Genomic DNA, 22,288 nt, shown 5'->3' with positions numbered 1-22,288 from the left:
CTACTCAGAAAAAGAAACTTCTCCCAACATTAACGTTGACTCATCGCTCCTCTCAATTCTTCAATTACTCCAAAATTTGCAAACCTTCCGAACTTTCCTGACAAAAATTTCAGCCCATAAGTTTCTCTTCATTGAAGAAAATAATCCCCATTCCATTCTCAGAAACCCATTCTCACTCGTTAATTTTTTTTTTAAAAAAAAACATCAAAAATATCCGCTATTGGCATAATCTGTTCATTTTTCGTGAAAATTCATTCTTTGATTTTCCCGGGAAACTAACAACCAATTTTCCTGGGAAAATGGAAGGTCGCCGGAGGATAACACTTTATGATCAAATAACCGCTGGCAAAACCACCTCCCTAGCAGATTTGATCCTTCACGACAGTGTCACCGCCGTCTCTGCCGCCGCCGCAGACACCACCGCCGCCACTGCCGATTCTGAAAGCTGCGAGTTGAGCCAAAGCCGAACCCTCGTAGATATCCTCCGCGAAGATAAACACAACAACATCACCACAGCGGACCGCAAATCTAGAAAATCCTTCAGTTTCATGGACAAGCTTAGATTCAAGCTCGCACTCAATTCAAGATCAAATTACAGTAATGAAAACAATTCCAGTAACAACGACAACAACAACAACAGCAGCAGCAGCAACAATCATATTGATACCAACCTGTCCGAGTTGCAAGCGCGCATCGATCCGGACGAGTTGACTCAGCAAGACGCCACGACTCACCGACAGCAAAACGTCGCCATTGCTACTGCCGCCGCCGCAGACACTGAAATCCCGGCGGAAGTCGCGGTGGTGGGACCGGTTGGCGTGTCGCTAATGGATTTGTTGGAGGAAACGGACATGGAAACGGGATTCGAAGTTTCGAGTTACAGAATGAGCAATGCTGATTTTGAAGATGTGATTGAATGTGTAGAAGAAAAGTGCGAAGAAGAAGGGGCGAGTATCGTGGAACGTAACTGCTGCGTGTGCATGGTGAGGCATAGAGGTGCGGCTTTTATACCCTGCGGGCACACGTTCTGCAGGCTGTGCTCCAGGGAGGTTTGGGTCAACAGAGGGAACTGCCCTCTCTGCAATAATTTCATTTTGGAAATTCTTGATATTTTCTGATCATCGTTATAGTTCTCATTTTTATTTTTATTTTTATTTTTTCAGTTTGCTTTTATTTCTGTTCTAAATTTTTAGAAAAGATAAATGGGTTATTTTTTTTTATTCCCTCCTCTTTTATGATGTGTGATTAAGAGTGTGGATGATCTTACTTGTACATATGATCTTTTCATGAATCGGAGCTGAAATCTTTCTGAAGGTTACGAGTCTCACTCTCACCAAGTTTGATTGTGTTGTTCCAATTGTGTTTAAGAACATTTTGCTCTTATTTGGAATTTTGGATAAAGATAGCATTAACTTTAGTTAAACTATCCAAATGGAATAATAACATTAAATGTAGTTTATTACAGAATGTATGTTTGAGCCTTTGAGGAGTTTGATTAGGTATAAGAGGTTGATTGATTGCTTCAAGTAAACAAATGGGCTCATTAATTTTCATATGAGAAAGTAACGTGTGTTACTCAACGTTATGATGGTTTGAGGAGATAATACAGTAATGTGACGGCGTTAGTTAGCTGAGCAGGGGCTAGTAATCGGACCGTCTGATTTCTTTGTTGGAGAAGGGGGTGCACAAATCGGACGGTCCGATTTGTGGTTCAGAGAAAATTTCGAGCATAGTAATCGGACCATCTGATTACATGGGGCTGCGATATTTTTGGTTAAGTTAACTGAAATCGGATGGTCCGATTTGCTGAATGATAGAAATTCTGAATTTGAAAGTGATGAAAATCGGACGGTCCGATTTCAGGGCGTAGTAAAATTGGCATGCGGTCGGACCGTCCGATTTATGGTTTTATATATACCTCGACATTACCCGAAGTCTCCATTTTTTGTTAGTCTGTGAAATTTCTCTCCTGAAACCCCTTTAGTTCTTTCTTCTTCTTCTTCATTGTTTCGGCAGCAGCTTTCATGTTTATTGTTTGAAGATCCTATTTGCAGCAAGTTTGAGAGTATTTTCTGTGAGTACATCATAATGGATGATAGAGTATTGTTAAAGATTTATTATCATGGGCAGATTTTATTACAAACAGCTGAAGGTGTAAAATTTGTGTGTGAAAATTCATTGGATATTATTATTCCATTTACATTGTCGTTTGAAGAATTAAAAGGTGTAATTTGTGAGAAGATGGATTCTCAAATATGTAGGAGAATATCGTGCATTTTGTACAGGAACCCAGTATCTGTATTTGGTGGGTTCGTTCAGTTTCAAATCAAATATGTAACCGATGAAGCGAGCATGCAAGATATGTTTTCAGTGTACATGGAAACTCGCTCACAGATATCATTCATCGAGCTGTATATTGAGTTTGAGCAGTCAGAAGCAGACCGGAATATTGAGATGGAAAATTATAATAATGATAGTGAGGAGGAGTTCGAAAGTAATTATGAATGCCTTGATCCGGGTGGAGATGGAGATCAGGCCGAGGACACAATGCAGGCAGATGTGGCCGATGTGGCAAATGCACTAGTAAACCAGCATCCGTTTGTGGAGCCTACTTTTATGCGCTCACTGGACTTGGAGGCCATGCATACACCAGAATTTCCTGAGTATATGAATGCAGGTATGCAGTTTTGATACAATGTATGATAGAATAATATGACAAATTTATTAGTTAGCATGACGAACATGGTAGGTTTGGTTCAAATCGGATCGGTTCAAACCGGACCGGAGCAAACCAAACCGGACCGGTTCGATCAAACCGGTCCGGCTCAAACGAAACCGATTCCGACATTGGTATATTGATATTGATTTTGTTATTATTTATTTTTTTGTTCAGATTAATTTTATTCTTATAATTTAATAATTTGATTTAATTATGACCGGTTCAACCGGAATCAGACCCGCCTTAATGCGCTCAACTGCATAAGCCTCCCAAACAAACTGAATACATTGAAGATAATAGAGTATTACACACCAGATAATAATACTTCTAATGAAAAATATAAAGACAACTGAATATCACATACTTGTCCTTCCTGCAGATCGTCCAATACCCTCTTATAGTGCGCCAGAGAATGATATCTATAAGCCCGTTCATCACGGTCCCAATTACGCCATCTGACATCAAACAGTCCATTATAAACAACTTATGATAAAACTCTCAATTAAAAGGTGATGCACTTATTCAAAGCAGATGATGTTTGAACTTACCTATTAGCAAGCGGAAAGGGTAAACGAATCCAAGCCCAGGTAAGCAGAAGGGTCAGCGGTCCATCAATCTCCTTGCAGTTGACACGAGTAGCCCTACACAATGCTCTATACAAGTGAGCCAAACATGCCGAACCCCAACTAAATTCTCTAATCCCGCCGAAGTTACGGAGCAACGGCAGAAATTTTCAGTGCACTCCTGCCGCAGACTTGTCCCCAAACATAATGGTCCCAAATAATAACATTATGTGACACTTTACATACCTCTGAACCTGAATATCATTATCTAAGACTATATGTTCTTTTAGTCTCCGAAACCAAGTTAACTTTACAAAACTTCCTCTACATTCTGTCTTCCTGGGTGCAACACCAAAATGATGGAGGCATTCGACCTCTAACGCCTCATAACTACTCATAGTCGGTCCTGTAACTGGAAGACCATTTGTCGGAAGCCCAAAAATTACTGCCACATCCTCCAACGTCACGGAACACTCGCCAATTGGAAAATGAAAAGTATGCGTCTCGGGCCGCCATCTCTCGATCAGAGCATTAACCAATGCCGATTGACATTGGACAACTCCAATCTGCGAAACGTAATAAAATCCAGTCTCCCGCAAATGCCCCTCCACAATTGGATTATATGGATCCGGTGGCATATAATGATCGCATATTAACATTCGTGAAGCCTACAAAACATAGCCATATATCACATTAATCAAATATAACCATGCTTAATTAACATACCATATTTAACATTCTTGCATTCTCATTATCATATAAGCAACATAACATAATTAATAAACCTTAAATGAAACTAAAATTAACATCTATTTATTACTATTATTTCCATGAAAGCTATATTTTCTGATATCTACATCCTAATCTTTTCTTACTAACGATTTCCATTTGTTTAATATAAATAGATAGAATGAATGTTAAACTCAAATAAATTTAAAATTAAATCTAATTATTATTATTACTCGACAGCAATATAAAATTATATTTGTTAATTCTAACTCCAATATCTAAACTAAATCCTATTTGGTTTATAGTAATAACTATTAATAATATCTAATTTATATTTATATAACTGATTCCCCACTATTTTCTTGTATATTATTATTATTATTATTATTATTATTATTATTATTATTATTATTATTATTATTATTATTATTATTATTATTATTATTGTACGGGCACATATGGAAATTAAATTAACAACCATACATTACATTATTCTACTAACTAACCACATTATTATTATTCTTACAGTAATTAACTATCTAAACTAGTTTAACTTACTAAACTAAACCTAAACTAACGGTCACTAGAATAATAATAATAATAATAATAATAATAATAATAATAATAATAATAATAATAATAATACCTCGTGCAGGATAAATAAATTAATGTCACTTAGTTCACTAATTATACTTACACGACTCTAACACTTGAAATAACTAACTAACAGCATACATTTACTAATTATAAAAATTGCATGTAATCTAATTATTATTATTATTTAAATTAAAAAAAATTAATTTAATAAAATAAACTTACATAATTAGGTTGATTAAGATAATTAACAATGTGTAATTCTGGACAATTCACATCTTTTGTTCTTCGTCTCCTTAGCATTTTTCAACTCCCCCTCCTTGAATTTTTTTGCTGCTGAAGCTTCTTCAGTAGAAGAAAGAAAATGGGTTTTGAAAGAGATAGAACGGTCTGAGAGTGAGAGAGGAACGAAGTGGGGCACTGGATGGAAGGCTGGGGTTTTACTCCAATGTGAGAAGGGGTCCACTCCCTGGGTTCGTGCATGCTCGACGCGTGGCCATGGTGCGCAAATCGGACGGTCCGATTTGTTCACCATCCACGCCAGAAATCGGATCCGTCCGATTTCATACCCCCAAATCGTACCGTCCGATTTCACCTTTGCAGCCCCCACACTCCTGTAATGCACGCCACATCCCAATATCGATGGAATACACCAAAGCTACCCTCATATTAAAATTAAAAAAGTGTAAACAAATGTAACATATTGTTGTGACAAATCCATTAATATTTAGGTGGTTAATTTTTTTAAGAGAAAAGTTCAGTTTATTAAGATAAAATTAAAGTTAATTATATTTGAAATTTTAATTTTTGTATGTCCATATATAAAGAAGTTTGATATGAAAAATAAGATAAAGCAACAACAACTAAATATTTCTCTCATTTGTATATGTATACTACCACATATAATATTAGTGAATATATGAATTATTTCGATTAAAGTGAAATAATAATATTGGTGAAATTAAAGTTATAATAATTTTTATTTGAAAATAAATATTTTTTTATTTTATTATAAAAAAATTTTAAATTGTCTAATATGCAAGATTTTGAAAATTAGACCGAATCGGCTAGTTTGACCGAGTTAACCAAAAATTGGTCATCTAGCTGGTCTAGTTGACTTTTAAAACTATTTTGCAAAAATCAGTTAAAAAACTAGTTGAATCGACAGTTAACTGGCAAACTGACCAGATTTTTTCAAGTTCCAATTTTGTCATCTGCCCCAGAAATGACATCATTTTGACACTAGAAAAAAAAGAAACATGAAACCCACTAACCCAGTCCCCTACAAACACTTCCCTCAATTCCTTTTCCTTCCAACCCTAATTTCCTATTTTCCTCCAACGAGCAGAAGGAACTCCACCTCCCTCAGTCCCTCTCCTTTGCCACCCTCACGGTTCAAATCTTCTATTGGCATCGTCTGGTCATCTTAAATATGAATTTGCTATTTGCTTTTTTATTGTCTCTATCATCTTCCCTTTCAAAAGAAAAAGTAAAAAGAAATGTTCGTTAGTTAATAAGCAATTCGATTAGACAAAATCAGAAGAAGCAAAACCACTGGTTTCTTTGTATTACTACTCAGATATGATCTTGAATCTGAAGAAAGAAGAAGGAAAATGGGCTAGAAATATATGAATTCAAACTTCAACACCATTGCCTTTCCAGTGCCTCCATAAATTTCCTTCCTCCAACAAGTTCACCTACAACTACGACAACCACACCTTCAACTTCCTCGTCGACAATGGCTTCAGTCGGTTCCTCTCTTTTTTTCTCTAGAACTTTTTTCTCTGATTCAATTTTGTGTATATATGTATGCAGTTTTGCTCAGATGATTGTTAAAGAGAATTCTCATTGTGTTTGAGTAATTTGAAATGCTGCATTGTTATTTTTCAGCTTACTATGTTGTTGCGGATGAATCTGCTGGAAGGCAGATTCCTATTGCGTTTTTGGAGCAAGTGAAGGATGATTTTGTTTTCAAATACGGTGCCTCCGATAAGGCCGGTGCTAATGCTGTCGCCAACAGCGTTAGCAAAGAGTTTGGGTAATTTTGTGTTTCATGCTGTTGTGAGAATTGAGACTAATTGATTATGGAGGTTGATTTGTTTGAATTTGTGTAAATCAATTTGTTTAAAAAATTTGTTTGTTCAATGTTATTTCTTTTGATGGTAAAATATTTTGTGTTTGTCATTTATGTGTGTTTTGATTTTCTTTAGTTATAAACTTTGATATTTGAAATTTTTTATAAACTTTTAATGATAAATTATGGATAATTTATTGCGTAAAATTATCAAATTTTAAATTTTATTAGCATAGAAATTATTGAATTTAAATATTTAAAATTATATATTAATTTTTTTATAATTTTAGTGTATATTTAATTAAACCAGTTCAACCACAATTCAATCCCGATTAGATTATTAAACCATTAAATTAGTTACTCGACCGATTTAATAATCGGCCCGATTCTATAATCGGTCTGATTCTCACAACTTTACTAATAAGTAAAGTTCTAAAAATCAATGTGGTCAAACAATTAATAGAGTTAAAAATTTAAAAATTTAATTAAAATAAAATAAAATAAAATAAAATATATAATATATTTTAAATAAATTCTTTTTGTGATTTAATATTTTAAATCAATTAACCATTGAAAAAACTACACCAATTTGATTGATTAGTTTTTGGTTTTTGACCGGTTTCGTTACTAAATTGTTTTTGGGGTTGACTCCAATTTCCAATTGTGTCAAAAAAAATTTTGCCCGCTTGGGACAAGATAACACTAACTTTGGTTAAATTAGCCAAATTGAATAATAACATTAAAGGTAGTTTATTACACACTGTATGTTTGAGTCTTTGAGGGGTTTGATTAGGTATATGAGGTTAATTGCTTTAACCAAGCAAATTATATAGGTTTAACTAACATGTGCTTTAAGAATACATAGAATTATTAGTAAAAGAATTTATTATAAAAAAATGTGTAAAATTTATTTTTCTATGTAATTATTGTACATTCATTAAAACAAAAATATTTAAAACTTTTTAAAAATGATAATTTTAACATGTATCCTAAAATTCTGTTTGGTTCATATTTCACAAGGATTTTTTTCAAAAATAAAAAAATTATATTTTTTAAAAACCATTTTCAAACTTTAATTCTTTAAATACGATTTTTTTTGTTTAGAGCAAGTTCGCCGCACTCCGTGCGAACTCTATAAAAATTATAATTCGCCGAGGGTGCGACGAACTTACTCTAAAAAAATCGTATTTAAAGAATTAAAGTTCAAAAATAATTTTTGAGAAAATATGAATTTTTTTATTTTTGACAAAAATCCTATTTCACAAAGATTAAGACATAAACACAAAGATATAAATACTAAAACAAGTATACATACACAACTTTCTTCATACCTATAGTGTTGATAGTGTATCAAACTGAAAGAGAGGAAGAGGGAGGGAAGAAAGAAAAGAACTACTTTATTCTTGAAGGATGAAGGTGACCAGTAACAAAGATAAAGAAGAAGAGAGAAGGGAGTCTTTGTTTTTGGAGGAAGAAGATGTGCTAAGAAAAAGAGAAAAAGATGAGGCTAATGGCATTAGGAAGATTTAAAAAAAAATGTCAAGAATAAAATAATTTAAAAATATAATTTTATTTGTGTTTTAACTAAAAAATTTGTGTTTTGTCATTTTGAAGAGACACATATTACATATATTTTATGGGTACTTATGTGTACGTCTTTCTTAATTTTGTGTCTTAACAACGAAACAATGAATATGTATATCTGTGTCTATGTTTTTATATCTTGTCTTCAAAAATAAACATGATCTAAAAACACACATTAACTAAACTTTTTTTATTAATTATTTTATTAAGTATGATCTTTTATCATATATATTTTTAATGAAACTAAAAAAAAATACGTTAAAAAAGATATTAAATAATAAAAAATTACACTTAAAAAACAATTAAAAAAATCTTCATTTTCAAAACAAACATAAGATATGAATATGTATGGTTTGTGTTTTACAAATTAAATAAAATGGTCATTAAATTATTATATATTAGTATATATTTATACATAATAAATAATTAATTTTTTTAGTAGAATAGCTAAATTATTTTTATTGTAATATTAGCAAACTTTTCATAGATATTAAATATATATTCTTACACAATAATTAATTTTTAATATACATATTATATGATTAATTTGATTAGTATACGTTCAAAGTTCTTTTAATAACTCTTTACATTTAAGGAATTTTCTTAAATCAAGAATTGTGACAAAATATTCTTATATTAAAATAAGAACAAATCACATAATAAAATCAATTGGATCACATAATAAAATTTACATGAATTTTCTAAACTAAAATACGTAATGTTTATGTCTTCGATCACATTTATATATGAATCAAATTGATTCAATTCGATTTACATATAGTAATAGTAAATCGAATTAATAGGATTCGAATTACTAAGATTTTATTTAAATTGATTATAGTAGATTAGATTTATTATGGGTTATACATTATATTTTTTTTATCCATAGTAAATCGAAACAATATATGCTTCGAATTACAACCGTGGTTTATGTTCTTAGTAATTTAAATTTATTGGCTTCGATTTAGTAGGAAGATTGGTTTGTGGTAAATCGAATTATATGGGTTCGATTTAGTACGTATATATATGGTTATACAAAGAATTCGAATTTACTTATTTCCAATTACATTTAACCAAACTTCACCCCCAAAACGCCAGTCCTAAAGAAAACTTAAGAAAAAAAAACTACAACATTTCAATTGCAAAAATGAAAGATGACCCGAATCGTATTTATTGGTTGGATGGAGTTGCCCACATTATTGGTAGTGTCGATGAAGAGGTTAATGAATGAAATTCATTTCGTTAGAAAGTAAAGAATTGTTAGTAATATTAAATCAGTTAGATTTTGAAATATTAGATTTATGTTTCAAATGTTTGATTAATTTAGTTTAAGTTTCAAATGTTAGATTAATTAGGCATTAAAAGGTTATGAAAAAATCAATTTAATTTAATTTATTTAAGTTTAATTTAATTTGTAAAAATTAGATTCACGAGACAATACGAGACAGGTTATAGTTTAAGTTTTTAATTGTAATCTTAAATATTAGATTAAGTATGTTATATTAGAATTTAAGTTAATTAAGGTTAATTAGGTTTAATTTAATTTAATTTAAATTGAGTAGATTACATTATCGATGTTCAGGTCTGTAATATACGTTGCATTAAAGTATGTTTTTATAAGAAGTGACGGTTTTAGGTGACCAATAATCAAACTCGACCTCAATCTTCGCATAAGCAGCATTGACTAGAGTCTCTGGCATCCTTTTCTTTGAAATTCAACACGAAATTCGCTGCAACGTGCTTAATACAGAATGCATGATAAACAGCAGGTGGAGCTCACCATCCACCATTAAGTGCTTCCAAGGCGACCTTGATCTCATTGTATCTATTGGAGATCTTGAGGATGTCCGACTAAGGAGTCACGTACTGCTGTAAGTGAGACAAGAAAAAGGACCATGTCCACTAAGGCAAAAGCAATAGGAACGGTGTTAGAAATTTCATCCCGAGCTATTGCGACCAGCAAAGTTTTCCAGAAAATAGCGATGATAGTGAAATAAAACTTGCAAATCTTCATCACTGACTATTACAAACAAGTCATACTTTATCCCACCAAAGACAACAGAAATCAGAATTCGATAATATAACTTCTCGATCCGTTTCATTCCATGCAGTCCCAATTTCTGCAATACGGTATTGTGAAAATCAATAAGGCTCATAGAAACTAAAGTCTAATAAAGACGCTCAACGGATCCTTATTAGTAAACTTTATTCCTGATCGCGTTTTCTTCTTATTCGTGCCTTTGTAGTGCACAAGAACTAGAAAACTATTTTCCGTAGCTATATTAAGTGTTACTCTAATGAGGATTCAACATTGTTGGCATTTATATAGGTTGGGCACGTACGTTCAATAAATCGAATTATATTAATTCGATCTAATAAGGGTGTTACTAATACGTAAATCAAATTTATTTGTTACAATTTACCCTATAATCATGTTTCTAGGTAAATCGAATTCATATAATTCGATTTATCTTATTGCACCATTCGTCTATGTAAATTAAACCTAGTAAGATCGATTTACTAGAAATGCCTATAAATCGAATGATCTTAATTCGATTTACCGAAAAATCCCTTAAATCGAATGAAATTAATTCGATTTAAATCTAAAACTATAAATCGGTTTCGTTGAATTTGATTTACATAAAAATAGGCTCCTCACATAACAATTTTTTATTTAAGAGATTTACGTGAATTTAATTTCATGTCATTTTTTTTACGTGATTTGCCCTTAAAATAGTGTCTATTTATTTAAACACTTTTAATTGTCGACAAAAAAAAAAAAAAAACATCTTTCAATTGACAGGAAGAAAAAGTAGATGGATAGAAACTGAGTAAGAGCTACAATTGATTTATTGAGAATAAAATTGAAGTTTAATAAATACGAAAATAAGAGTAATGAATAGAAATTTTAATTTAAATTTTTATTATACTTATAACGGTTAAGTAAAAAAATTTCTGTCAAAAGAAAGTAAAAAATTTAAATATAATTTTATTTTAGAACATGAAAAAATTCAAAAAATAATTTATTATATATTTAATAATGAGAGAATAATAAAAAAACTGATTTAATAATAACACAAATTCTAATATTAGTAAAAAATAGTATAAAATTATTTTATTTAATTTAATATTCATAACTTTATTTATACAATATTTATAGTTATATATTTTTGTATTTAATATTATTTAATATTCTAACAATAATTAATAAATATAAAATAAAATAAAATAATTAAAAATATGAAATGAAATCATTTTCAATTGTTCTAAACTGATTTTTTATTTTTTATATATTTTTATATTAAAATATACTAATGTTGACAGTACATCAATTTAATATGGTAGGGACATAGGCCATGAGCATTAAATCCAAAGCATGAAGAGCTAACAAATATATCAGATCAGAGCTTTGAATTGCTTTAACTGGTCCCGAATTTGTACTGGGCTGCAGCTTATTGCATGTAGTAGTAGTAGCGCATATAAATTACAAATTTACTGCATGTGTACAATTCCAGAGGGGAGTGGTACCACCACTAGTAGTAGAGAGTAGAATCCTATAGCCGAACGAAGCTACTTTCTGTGAAAGTACCGTGAGTCTGAGTTGGCTGTTGATTTAGTAACATTTACTCAGTGCTGGGCCAATTTTGTAATTTTCTCTACACATAAAGAGCAGAAGTACTAAATGGAATTTGATCTAGACAATGACAACTGGCCCCCTTGTCAAGTTTCTGGAAATCGAACCATTTATTGAACAGTTTTATTTTTTGATTTATCGAAATTTATTCGATTCAATGGTGGTTTAATTAAATTATAATAAAATAATATATAAAATTTTAAATAAATAATTAAAATATAAAAATATCTTAATGTAAATTTTAAAAATACATAAACAAAAATGGTTGTTTTTTTATATAATATAATATTGATATTTTTGTTGAAAATGAAAACATTTGGTGTAATTACAGATGGATGGATGTTACAGGTAAGGCAGGAACAATATATAGGAGCGTAATGACTTAGCATGCAGGACACATGTTGGCTACGTGGCGAAATTTGATGCAACACGTGGGGGCGTGTTGGCCACATGGCGACATCCTGGCTAACACATGGGTCGTGCTACACATGTGTCAAGTGTTGATTCGTTGCTATTTTAACATGTGACCTGCGTGTTGGTTGCTCTACCTATATAAGCCAAAGCTCGTTCCCATTTCATTACGAAAAGGAGAGTTGTTTGAGTGTGTTGGTGGTGTGATCAAGGGTACCACAAATATGGTGGTGTATCACAACGATGGGATTATACAAAATACTCATGAAGGGATGAGCTTTGCGTGTAAGAATTCGTTTTTGTTTGTGATTCCATGCACCATGACGTTCGTGTAGCTATAGTACAGTCTCTATCAAAACATAGAAAGCGATATCTTAAAGAGGGTAAGCAATATTCTATACTGGAATCCTATTATCATATTAGGTAACCTAATACAGTTTGATATTATGCCGATCATTGACAAACCAAGTATGCAGCGTGTGTTCCATATTCACTGACAGACTCAAGTGCAATAGCTAAAGGTTGAGTTATATGATGAGTTTGAAAATGTAGATGCAAATGGAATTTAACATGATTCAGACATGGAAGGTGATAGAGTTGAAGTGTATAAAGGAATGAACAGTGATGGTAAAGAGGACTTCGAAGCTACCTATGAAGCTGATAAGGAGGACGAGAATGGTAATGTGGGAGGTGAAGCATTAGCAGAAAATTTAGTAGTTTTACCTGTAGTTAGTCAATCGATGGATGTTCCACCTTTTATACGTAGCTTGGTTCTTGATGCTATGCATGCACCGAAATTCTCCAAATATGCAAGCCTAGGTACGTGGAGTGAGTAATATGTTTTTCTTAATTTATATTTTAGATAGATCAATGAGTGACAATTTCTTTTTTGGGTAGGTGTTGCTGATCCTGAGAATGGAGAGTTCATGATCAGAATAGAATACAGTTCTAGAAAGTCGGTCGTCACGACAATTAGGAGTTATACTATCTTTAGAGGAGTCGACTACAATGTTTATGAGTCTGAGCCACAAACATTCTATGTAAAATGTAAGACGTATGGCACCAAGCACCTCTTTGTTCCCAAGAAGCCTGCGTCATCACTAAGCAGCCCTCTCCGTCACTGAGAGCCCCGCGCTGTCATCAAACCCTCTCCTGCAACTCAACAATGTCTTCTTCGGAGGTCAATATATTCACCAATTTTTAGAATAAAATTTGTTGTTGTTACTAGTTCTGAACTTTACTTTTCCTAGTTGATGTTGATTTGCTGGTCTTAACTTTTAATTAGATAATAATTTGTTGTTGTTTCTTGTTTTGAACTTCACTTGAGTGAAATTTATTGTTGTTGTTGCTGATTGTTGGTCCGAATTTTAAATTAGAATGAAATTTGATGTTGTTGCTTGTTCTAAACTTCACTTGAGTTAAATTTGTTACTGTTGTTGCTAATTTGCTGGTCTTAATTTTTAAATAGAATAAAATTTGTTGTTGCTGGTTCTGAACTTCACTTGAGTTATATTTATTACTAATTTGCTGGTCCTAATTTTTAATTAGATAATAATTTGTTGTTGTTGCTAGTTCTAAACTTCACTTAAGTTAAATATGTTGCTGCTGTTGCTGATTTGTTGGTCCTAACTTTTGAGTAGATAATAATTTGTTGTTGGTCCTTATTTTTGGTGGCCGGTGCTGTAAAACGTTGTTACTATAATTTGTTATTACTGTTTGAGACCAGATTTGTTGTAATTTGATAATAATTTGATGTATGTTCTTGTTCATTTGTTAGGTTTATATGTATGCAGCCAGCAAGCAATGAACTCACACCTGAAATTGGAGGTGAAAATGTTGAGTCTATGGTGTGGTTTGTCAATAATTTGTTTTATGTTTAGTTATGTGTGCTTGTTTTATGTTTAATTATTGAGATGGATTGAAATTCTATTGATTTTCAATGTGATGTACTCTTGTTATTTCAAGTTTATTAACTATTTTGATCTTTATTTTAATGTGATTAATGACCTATTTAATTAGGATTTAAAAACTGAAAAAAATTGACCAAACTAAGCTATCTTTCGTTTGGTTGGTGTAAAAAAACAAACTGATTGGTTGATGTTAGAACAGAACTTATCCAATCGGTTCGGTTGATTTTTGGTCCAAAATCGAACCAAACTAAACTGATAACACCCCAGCACCATGGGAACGATTTCACAGGATCATTCCAAGTTAGATTTAGAAACAGTAGCTGAGGCTATAGTTGAGACCGACCCATCTATGAAGGTAAAATCTATAATTGTGGAAGTTCAGTCAAAGTTCAACTACACTATCAATTATCAAAAGGCTTGGCTACCAAAGCAAAAGTTGATAGCTACAGTTTTCAGTGCTTGTGAAGAGTTTTACCAAACTTTGCAATTGTACTTCTCGATAATGGTTCATAAGATGCCTGGCTTTGTATAAGGGGAGTGAAGAGGTGGACGATGTCAAGATACTTCACCACATATTCTGGAGTTTCAATCCACGCATTAGAGAATTCCAACATTGCAAGCCTTTGGTTCAAGTTGATGACACACACCTTTACGAAAGATACATATGTGCCCTTTTGGTTAAGTTGCACAAGATGAGAACTAAAATATTGTGCCAATTACTTTTGCTATCGTGGAGAGGAAGACTGCTTATGCGTGGTACTTTTTCTCGATAATATAAGAAGGCATGTTGTTAGAAGAGACAACGTAGATATAATCTCTCATCAACATAAGTCAATCCGGATATTAGTAAATCGTAAATTAATACAAAAATCTGATACAATAAACTAAAATATGATATAATAAACTTACAAAAATTAACTTAAAAATACAAATAACTTACACAGAAATCTAATCAAATAAACTTACAAAACTTTTTACTAAATACCTGCTTACTTCTTCTAAGCATCCACTTCATCCCCTTGCCCATCAAGTCCTTACCAAACCCCAATAGAGTAAACATATCAGGTGGATTTCTCTTCATCCCTAGATTATATGGATGACCCTATCTGAAACACCGACGTTGGGCATGGCTGACCCACCTTCCTCTCCCGGAGCATATGCACTAGGATCGTACTCGTCAACAACCTCCTGTTGTGCCACGTTCAAGTCAAGACCGCTCGACATAATTAGTTGTAGATCGACACGGGCTGTATTGAGTAAAATATACAAAGCAATGCTACTACTCCCTCGGATATCAACTGACATATGATCTGAAGTGCAGTCAGAAGTATCCTCCCTTTGACAAGAGGCCACATCTACCGACACCTGATGTGGTGGAGACAACTCTTACTGCGACTCAAATGTGTTCCAATCTGAAAACTACCTACATTTGCGGCAACCCATTGCTGGATATAATCTTTCCCATTAAAAGGCATCTCGGTGGGATTGACAAAAAGCCTGCGTATAGTGGACTGTAGATCAACCTCTTGTCTAATGTAGTAGGTGGTGGTAATGGTGGCTTGTGGTGGCTGTGGTGAATGTGATTATTTTGACTGTGTTGGCTGTGGTGATTGTGGTGACTATGATAGTTGTGCTGGCTATGGTGGTTGTATTGGCTGTGGTGACTATGGGTGGTAATAAGAAAATGTTTGAAATACAACATATTGAGGAAATTATTGTTGCTAAGGTGGTGGTGGCTGAGGGGGTTGCTGAGAAACTTGCTCTTACAATCGCAACCATACTCCAAATAAATGCAAGTACTAATTATGGTAATCAGCAGACGGTCTAAAGTCCCAAATTGGAAGGAGGTGTTATTCCTGCAACTGAATGTCACAACAGTTGCCCCAATCCTTTATCCATCCCGCATGTACCACTCTCCAGTCATGAAGTTGCACTTCGCGAAGAGTGATGCAATGGTCTTCCATTCTAATGACTTTTGCAGGCTCAGTGTTGGGTTGTGCTTACCCGAATTGGTGCATTAGTCGGTGCACAGGAACCCATTCGACACACTCAAACAAAAATAATGACGCCGATGTGTAACATACTTCAAGGTGTCCATGTCGCTCGTCGAGTATGATCCGTCCTTCATACGGTCGCTAGACAAACTGCAACATGTTATTAGAAAATTACGATCGTGTTGGATATTAACATACACAGAACAAAAACACTAACCTCTGTCATGTAGTCTATTTCCCGCCTAAAAGTTACTTTGGTCTTTGATGTTCACGCTTTGAATCGTGGGCAATGACTCCACTTACAACACATAACATTATCTTCAACGCAAAACTTTTAGCCATAACAATTAATGGAGCTACTTTCAAAACCAAATTTGAACCTTGAAGAAGATTCAAGAACAAAAATCTAAACCATAAAACAAAAGTGGAACAGATCGAGTTTTAGATGAAACAATAACGTATGAACATTTGAATTCAACAAAAAATATAGATTAATAGCAATTCCAGAATCTAAAATAGATAAAGACGTACATGTAGGTTTCAGATCTGGTGACACAATGACTCGACGAGGCTATGAACAGCGAGGATGGATGCTGCGAGACAGAGAGAGACATAAGCTGAGAGGCGGCAGAGGGAGCTCGTGCAACGCGAGCAGCAGAGGAGGGAGCTCGTGCAAGCGAGCAGTGACAGATGGAGCTCATGTGACGCGTGTGGCGACAAAGCAGAACCGATGGAAAAGTCACACTTGCCCTATTTTCAACTCGAATCAAAGAGAGAGGAGAAGAGCAAGCTTAAAGGAAGGTTAGGAGAAGATGAACGGTGATTTGTGTTGAATGAAGTTTCATCATGGTGTGTTTCATCAGGGTTTAACTTATTTTAAATTTGCGAGGGATTTATTAGATGTTACAAAGGGATTTTGTTATCGGTGATAGTTTCAAATTTCAATTTCAATTTTATCGACAAAGTTACCGAGGGATATTAAAATCTGTCGGTAAATTTTGTGAAAAATTTTTCATTCACTACAACATTTTCAGGTTGAGGCAACATTTAAAAAGTGTTCCCTAAAGGCTGACAAAAAGTTGCTTTTAATCTATGGCAACACTTTTGGACCTAAGGCAACGTTTTTGGGTGGCATTGCATATGCAGCCATTGCCTTAGATCAAGGCAACACTTTTTTGTTTCAAAAGCAACGCTTTTGAAAACAACATTTGGTAAGTGTTGCCTTTGATTGAAAAACAACAACACTTCAAAGGTGTGTTTGAAACAACACTTTTGCAGTGTTGTCTCTTCTCTCGTATTTCGGTCACTACTAAAAAGTATTGCCTATTTGCAATAAAATGCAACTCTTTTACGTGTTACTTATAAGTTGGAATTTGTAATACTTCAAAGTGTTGCCTATTAGTTTTGAATATGCAACCTTTTAAAGCATTGCCTTTTCTTTTATGCAACCTATACAAGTGTTGCTTTTTCTTTTGGATATGCAACCATACAAGAGTTGCCTTTTTGATAAAAATAAAAATTACTTTTGTAATAGAAATACAAAAAAATAAATTTTTTGTTCAAACATGTGTAATTATTTTAATTAATAAATAAATTTGTGCACAATAGAAAAAATATAAAAGAGACAAAATAACTAATAATAAAATTCTAATTAAAATAGATATTACGAAGTTCAATTAGTATTTCAAATACATGTTCATCAATAATTCTCAACAAAATAATAAAATTCTTGTCTAACAATAATTGTCGTAACAAAATCAGTGCCAAATGAAAGCTTTTCGGTAACATCAGAGTAATGGTATGATAAACTCAAAATCCTCTTGCCTCCACTGAGTCCAATAACTGCTCCAGTAGCCATTGTTGTACTCCCCTAATAACTATGTGCGAGTAACATCAAACTTCCCTATTAAGTCAATAATTCTTAACCTGTGTCAGCTGAAAATACAGGTGTCAGAAAACTCCCAAATTGTTCTAAGTTCTAACCATATGATTATCCATAAAATAGCAAAAAAAAAAAAAACGCTAATAGAATAAAATCAAAGGAACAAAATAATTCAGGATCCATATACTTCAATTTTTTAGTGTAGAATCTATTGAAACAACTTATAAAGTTACAGCATATAAAAGCAGACGTTCCCAAATGAAAAACAAACACATAAATGAATTGGGGTTTAGTTAAAGTTGCATTAAAAAAAATTGAAACATAAAAGGTGCAATAACAGAAAATGATGCATGGTATGTGTTTGATGAAGTACCTAAGTAAACTGAGAAAGAGAAATGCAATTCAGAGAATGATGATTGCTCCAAAAAGGTATTAGCTTACTAGTTCTTATTTAGAATCATAGAATCGGAAGGAACAAGCTCACAGGAAGAGACTTCACTCACATAACTGTTGGTGTGGAAGGAAATAGCGTTGCTACTATATTAGATTTTTCTCTTTTTTTTAATGATTATTCTTTTATTATCACTATCATATAAAATTAATTAATTTATGTTTGCAAGAAAGCAATAGAGAAATAAATGACTGAAACATAAATTTAAAGGGAAAAAAAATGAAAAGATAAAGATATGAAACAACTCCCTTGACAATTTCTGCCATTCCTGCGAATGAAACAGCAGTTACTAGAGTCTGTTGCAGTGACAACATGCATCACTCCCCAACATATCCACATTATTTCAGTAATGAGAAAAAAATGTTCTTCCTCACAGTAGCACAACTCTACAAAAATAAGTAATTAAAAAGGAAAAAGAAAAAAAGATGGCAGAAGACAAAGAAAAGGCCAAAAATGTTGATAGTCCATTCCCAATAAATGATAAATCACAAAAATTATTGTAAATTTTTTGGTTATATACCTGGTCATCATTTTGGATCACGAGTTGATGAGGAAGGACGATCGTTGCCATTCGGACATTGCTTACTATTTATATCATGTGTTGATTCCTTGGCTCGTAATAAAGACACTGCTTCATCAATATTTGTGCCAAGAGAACTCTGTTGCAAGAGAAGCTTCACAAGATCCTCCAAACTTTGGACTCTGTCTTTTGTCTCATGAAGTTCAGTTTTTATTGAACTTATAGTCTCTGCATGTTATTGCTTAATTTTAGCAATCTCCCGTTCTTTCTGCAGAGATGTTTTTGTGATTGTCCTCCCATAACATCGAACTCTTCCTGGTTGTTTTTTGCTAAATACTATAGTAAATGCTTTCTCGGTAGTGTCTCTAGCTTCTTGGCGGCTCTTAAGTTTATCCTATTAAAAAAAATTAAGGCAGTTCTACTTCAGATCAATTTGTAAATTAAGGCAGTTCTACTTCAACTTATTATGACTTTCAATAACAACTTGTGTTCCTGAATCAAGCTCTTTTCCTTTTCATCCAGTTCAAGTTGCAACAAACACATCAACTTGTGATGGGTCTTCTTTGTTCTCATTCATTTCATGTTGCAAGTAAGGGGAAAGAGTATTAAAAATGGCCAAAAATAATATTTATCTAGTTTTAAGATGGTCATTATACAACAAGAAAAAACTTATAAAAATTAAAATTATTATCATTTCATTACGTGTTCTTGCAAAACTTTTAGGTCCCATTCGATGTTGATGTTGTTGCTTTTTACGATTTTCAGAATTTAAACGAGATAGAGCCTATACCCAACAAAATTAAAGGGAGTTATATGTAATAAACCAAAAGTATAAAAAAGACAAAGAAACAAAATTATTTATTCTACAACTCACCTTAACAGAAGGAATACTCCAATATGTAATTAATTTTCGAAATTGAACTTCTGGAATATCTAAAGGGCGATTTTTCAATATAACTTCAATGTTATTATATATCTCAAAATGCTTTCCCTTGATTCTTGTTTTGTAACCTTTCCAAGCTTCTTGAACACCAGTCATCACCCACTCTTTTCCCTCTTTTGGAAGAATGAACTTTGACTACGAAAAAGTATAAAACAAAAATTGTAAATGATAATTCAAGAATACTAAAAACAAAGACAAAACTGCAGCATAAAATAGTAGCTATATATTTTCAAAAAACTAGTTCATTCCTTTTTTAATATTGAACAATCAAACCTTTTTATTTACTTCAAAGGTGACATGACTAAATAGCATTTTAAGAAAACAGACTCTCCAATCAGGTTTCATCATCCATCAATGCATGCAATTAACACATCCTGGTTAAATTGCTTTGTACAATGTTGAATTTTATTTGATAACCACTAAACAAAAGAAAGTCTTCATCAATTGACAATATTTATCTGCTATTGCCTAGTGCTATAAGATCTATAAGTAAATAACCTATAACTAAATATTTTCATAAGCTAATTCACTAAACAACTTCTACACATGAACCCTGATTGGTGATATCCCCCTAATTGGACTAAAGTATGTAATCTATGAACCTTAAATTATCGCGTTGACTCAATAAAATACCAGGCATAGTAGCAACCATATTAAGTGAAATGCAGTTCACAAGCAGGGTTAATGTGATATCTTCTTAAATTATAAAGACAATAATACAATACAAGAAACAAAGAAATTCCCTTGAACCTGATATTACATTACCCGAAAGAAATTGTCGGAATCACAAAATAGAACATGCATCCCCAGTAAAGACAATAACAGTCTTTACCCATAAATTAACAAATAGAAGAATGAGAATGTATTGAATGAAGCTGCATTCGAAGCACAGTGAAAACAAAAAGGGAAGAAAAAAGAAATGAAGAGAGAGAAAAACAAGGTACCTTATTAGATCTGAGAGAGAGGGAAGAAAGACGGAAAATATGAAGGCATTAAAAAAGGAAAATTTCAGATCATAAAAAATATATGAGAAATAAAACACTTACGTTAATATATTTCCATATGCGCTTTTTGACTTTGAGGGGCACAACTTTCTAATTAGTATATATCAATGTTATGAAATCACTATTCCTTCCCATTGTTCCAATAAAGTAAGTTAAGTCCTTCACTCTTCTTAAAGTTGCAACATTTTGCACAAGGACATATAATTTCCTCTCTTTGAGGATTTCCAACGGAGTAAGCATAGTCCAAGAATCTATTGACGCCGTCCCTAAACTCTTGGCTATGTCTTGGTAAACTCATCCAGTTCTTGGATGAGTCATGGAAAAACCTAATTGTTTATAGTGATATTACTATTAAACTAAAAACGGTTATGGTCTTAAACACCAGCTAAAATAATTTTCTTTTATCAAAATGAAATCTGAAACTTGCTATATATGCACGATTGCTCAATATAAAATATATAAAAAGAAATATTAAAAAAATGCTTTTATATTTTAAAAGAAATATTAATAATTCTTTTATTATTTTAAAAAGCTAACTAAATACAAACTAATCATAATTCTTTTATTATTCTAAAAGAAATATTAATAATTACTTTTGAAAAGATATATTTTAAAATAAAAATGTTTTTATATTTTAATTTTTTAATTAAACAATCAGTATTTTGTTACATAAAAAAGTGCAAAAGAATAACATAAACTTATAAAAGCAAATAAGTATAAGATAGAAATATCTTACGAGGTCATGCCACAACAATTTGCTATATATGTAAAATTTGCACTTAGTGTTCACCAAAGATCCGTAAATATTTTTTTATCAATCTCCTTCAAGAAAAAAAAACCAGAGATTGGTGTAACAAAACTAAATAAAAAAACACACAATAAAATGACCACAACGACTTTTATATATATATATTCTCTCTTTGATGATTGAGGAAATTATTAGAAGCATATATGTGTCAAACACTTTATACTTGCCAGAGGGTTTAATTTCATGTCACATGGATGAGATTTGAAGATAGCATTCATTCATTCATATCTTTTCAAAATTATATTAAACCTTAGCTTGTTAATAAACATTAGAGTAATTTTAAAATTATATCTCATGTCTGTATCATGGCTAAGAGAAAAAGAAGACAGCGACCACTATTAATGGCTTGAAGAAGGCACCTACCTAATTATCCCATCACTTACTCAATTTCAACCTACTTATTCCTATCATTCATTTTATTACTCCTCCTCTTCGCATAAATCAAATCAGATATATATACATGCATCA

The 22,288-nt window shown here is 32.4% G+C and overlaps 1 protein-coding gene and 1 long non-coding RNA gene across 2 annotated transcripts; one reads left to right on the top strand and one right to left on the bottom strand.

The window, feature by feature from the left end:
• The first annotated feature begins 299 nt into the window (after window positions 1-299).
• LOC112726517 (uncharacterized) lies at window positions 300-1,118 on the top strand. The gene has a single exon (XM_025775933.1). The coding sequence runs from the start codon at window positions 300-302 to the stop codon at window positions 1,116-1,118; it is 819 nt and encodes a 272-aa protein (XP_025631718.1).
• Window positions 1,119-17,925: 16,807 nt separating this feature from the next.
• On the bottom strand, window positions 17,926-21,034 carry LOC112746897 (uncharacterized). The gene is made up of 3 exons (XR_011869472.1): window positions 20,953-21,034; window positions 19,940-20,143; window positions 17,926-19,459 (listed from the first exon to the last, which is right to left on the bottom strand). It is a non-coding gene; the product is annotated as an uncharacterized lncRNA (long non-coding RNA).
• Between the last annotated feature and the right edge of the window lie 1,254 nt (window positions 21,035-22,288).

The sequence above is a fragment of the Arachis hypogaea genome, chromosome 2 (assembly GCF_003086295.3).
Source record: "Arachis hypogaea cultivar Tifrunner chromosome 2, arahy.Tifrunner.gnm2.J5K5, whole genome shotgun sequence".
Lineage (NCBI taxonomy): Eukaryota > Viridiplantae > Streptophyta > Magnoliopsida > Fabales > Fabaceae > Arachis > Arachis hypogaea.
Note: the sequence above shows the minus strand (reverse complement) of the source record. Positions and strands in the feature narration are given on the sequence as shown.

Excerpts from the sequence above, each read along its gene's own strand:
- LOC112726517 (XM_025775933.1), top strand. The coding sequence starts at position 300 with ATGGAAGGTCGCCGGAGGATAACACTTTATGATCAAATAACCGCTGGC.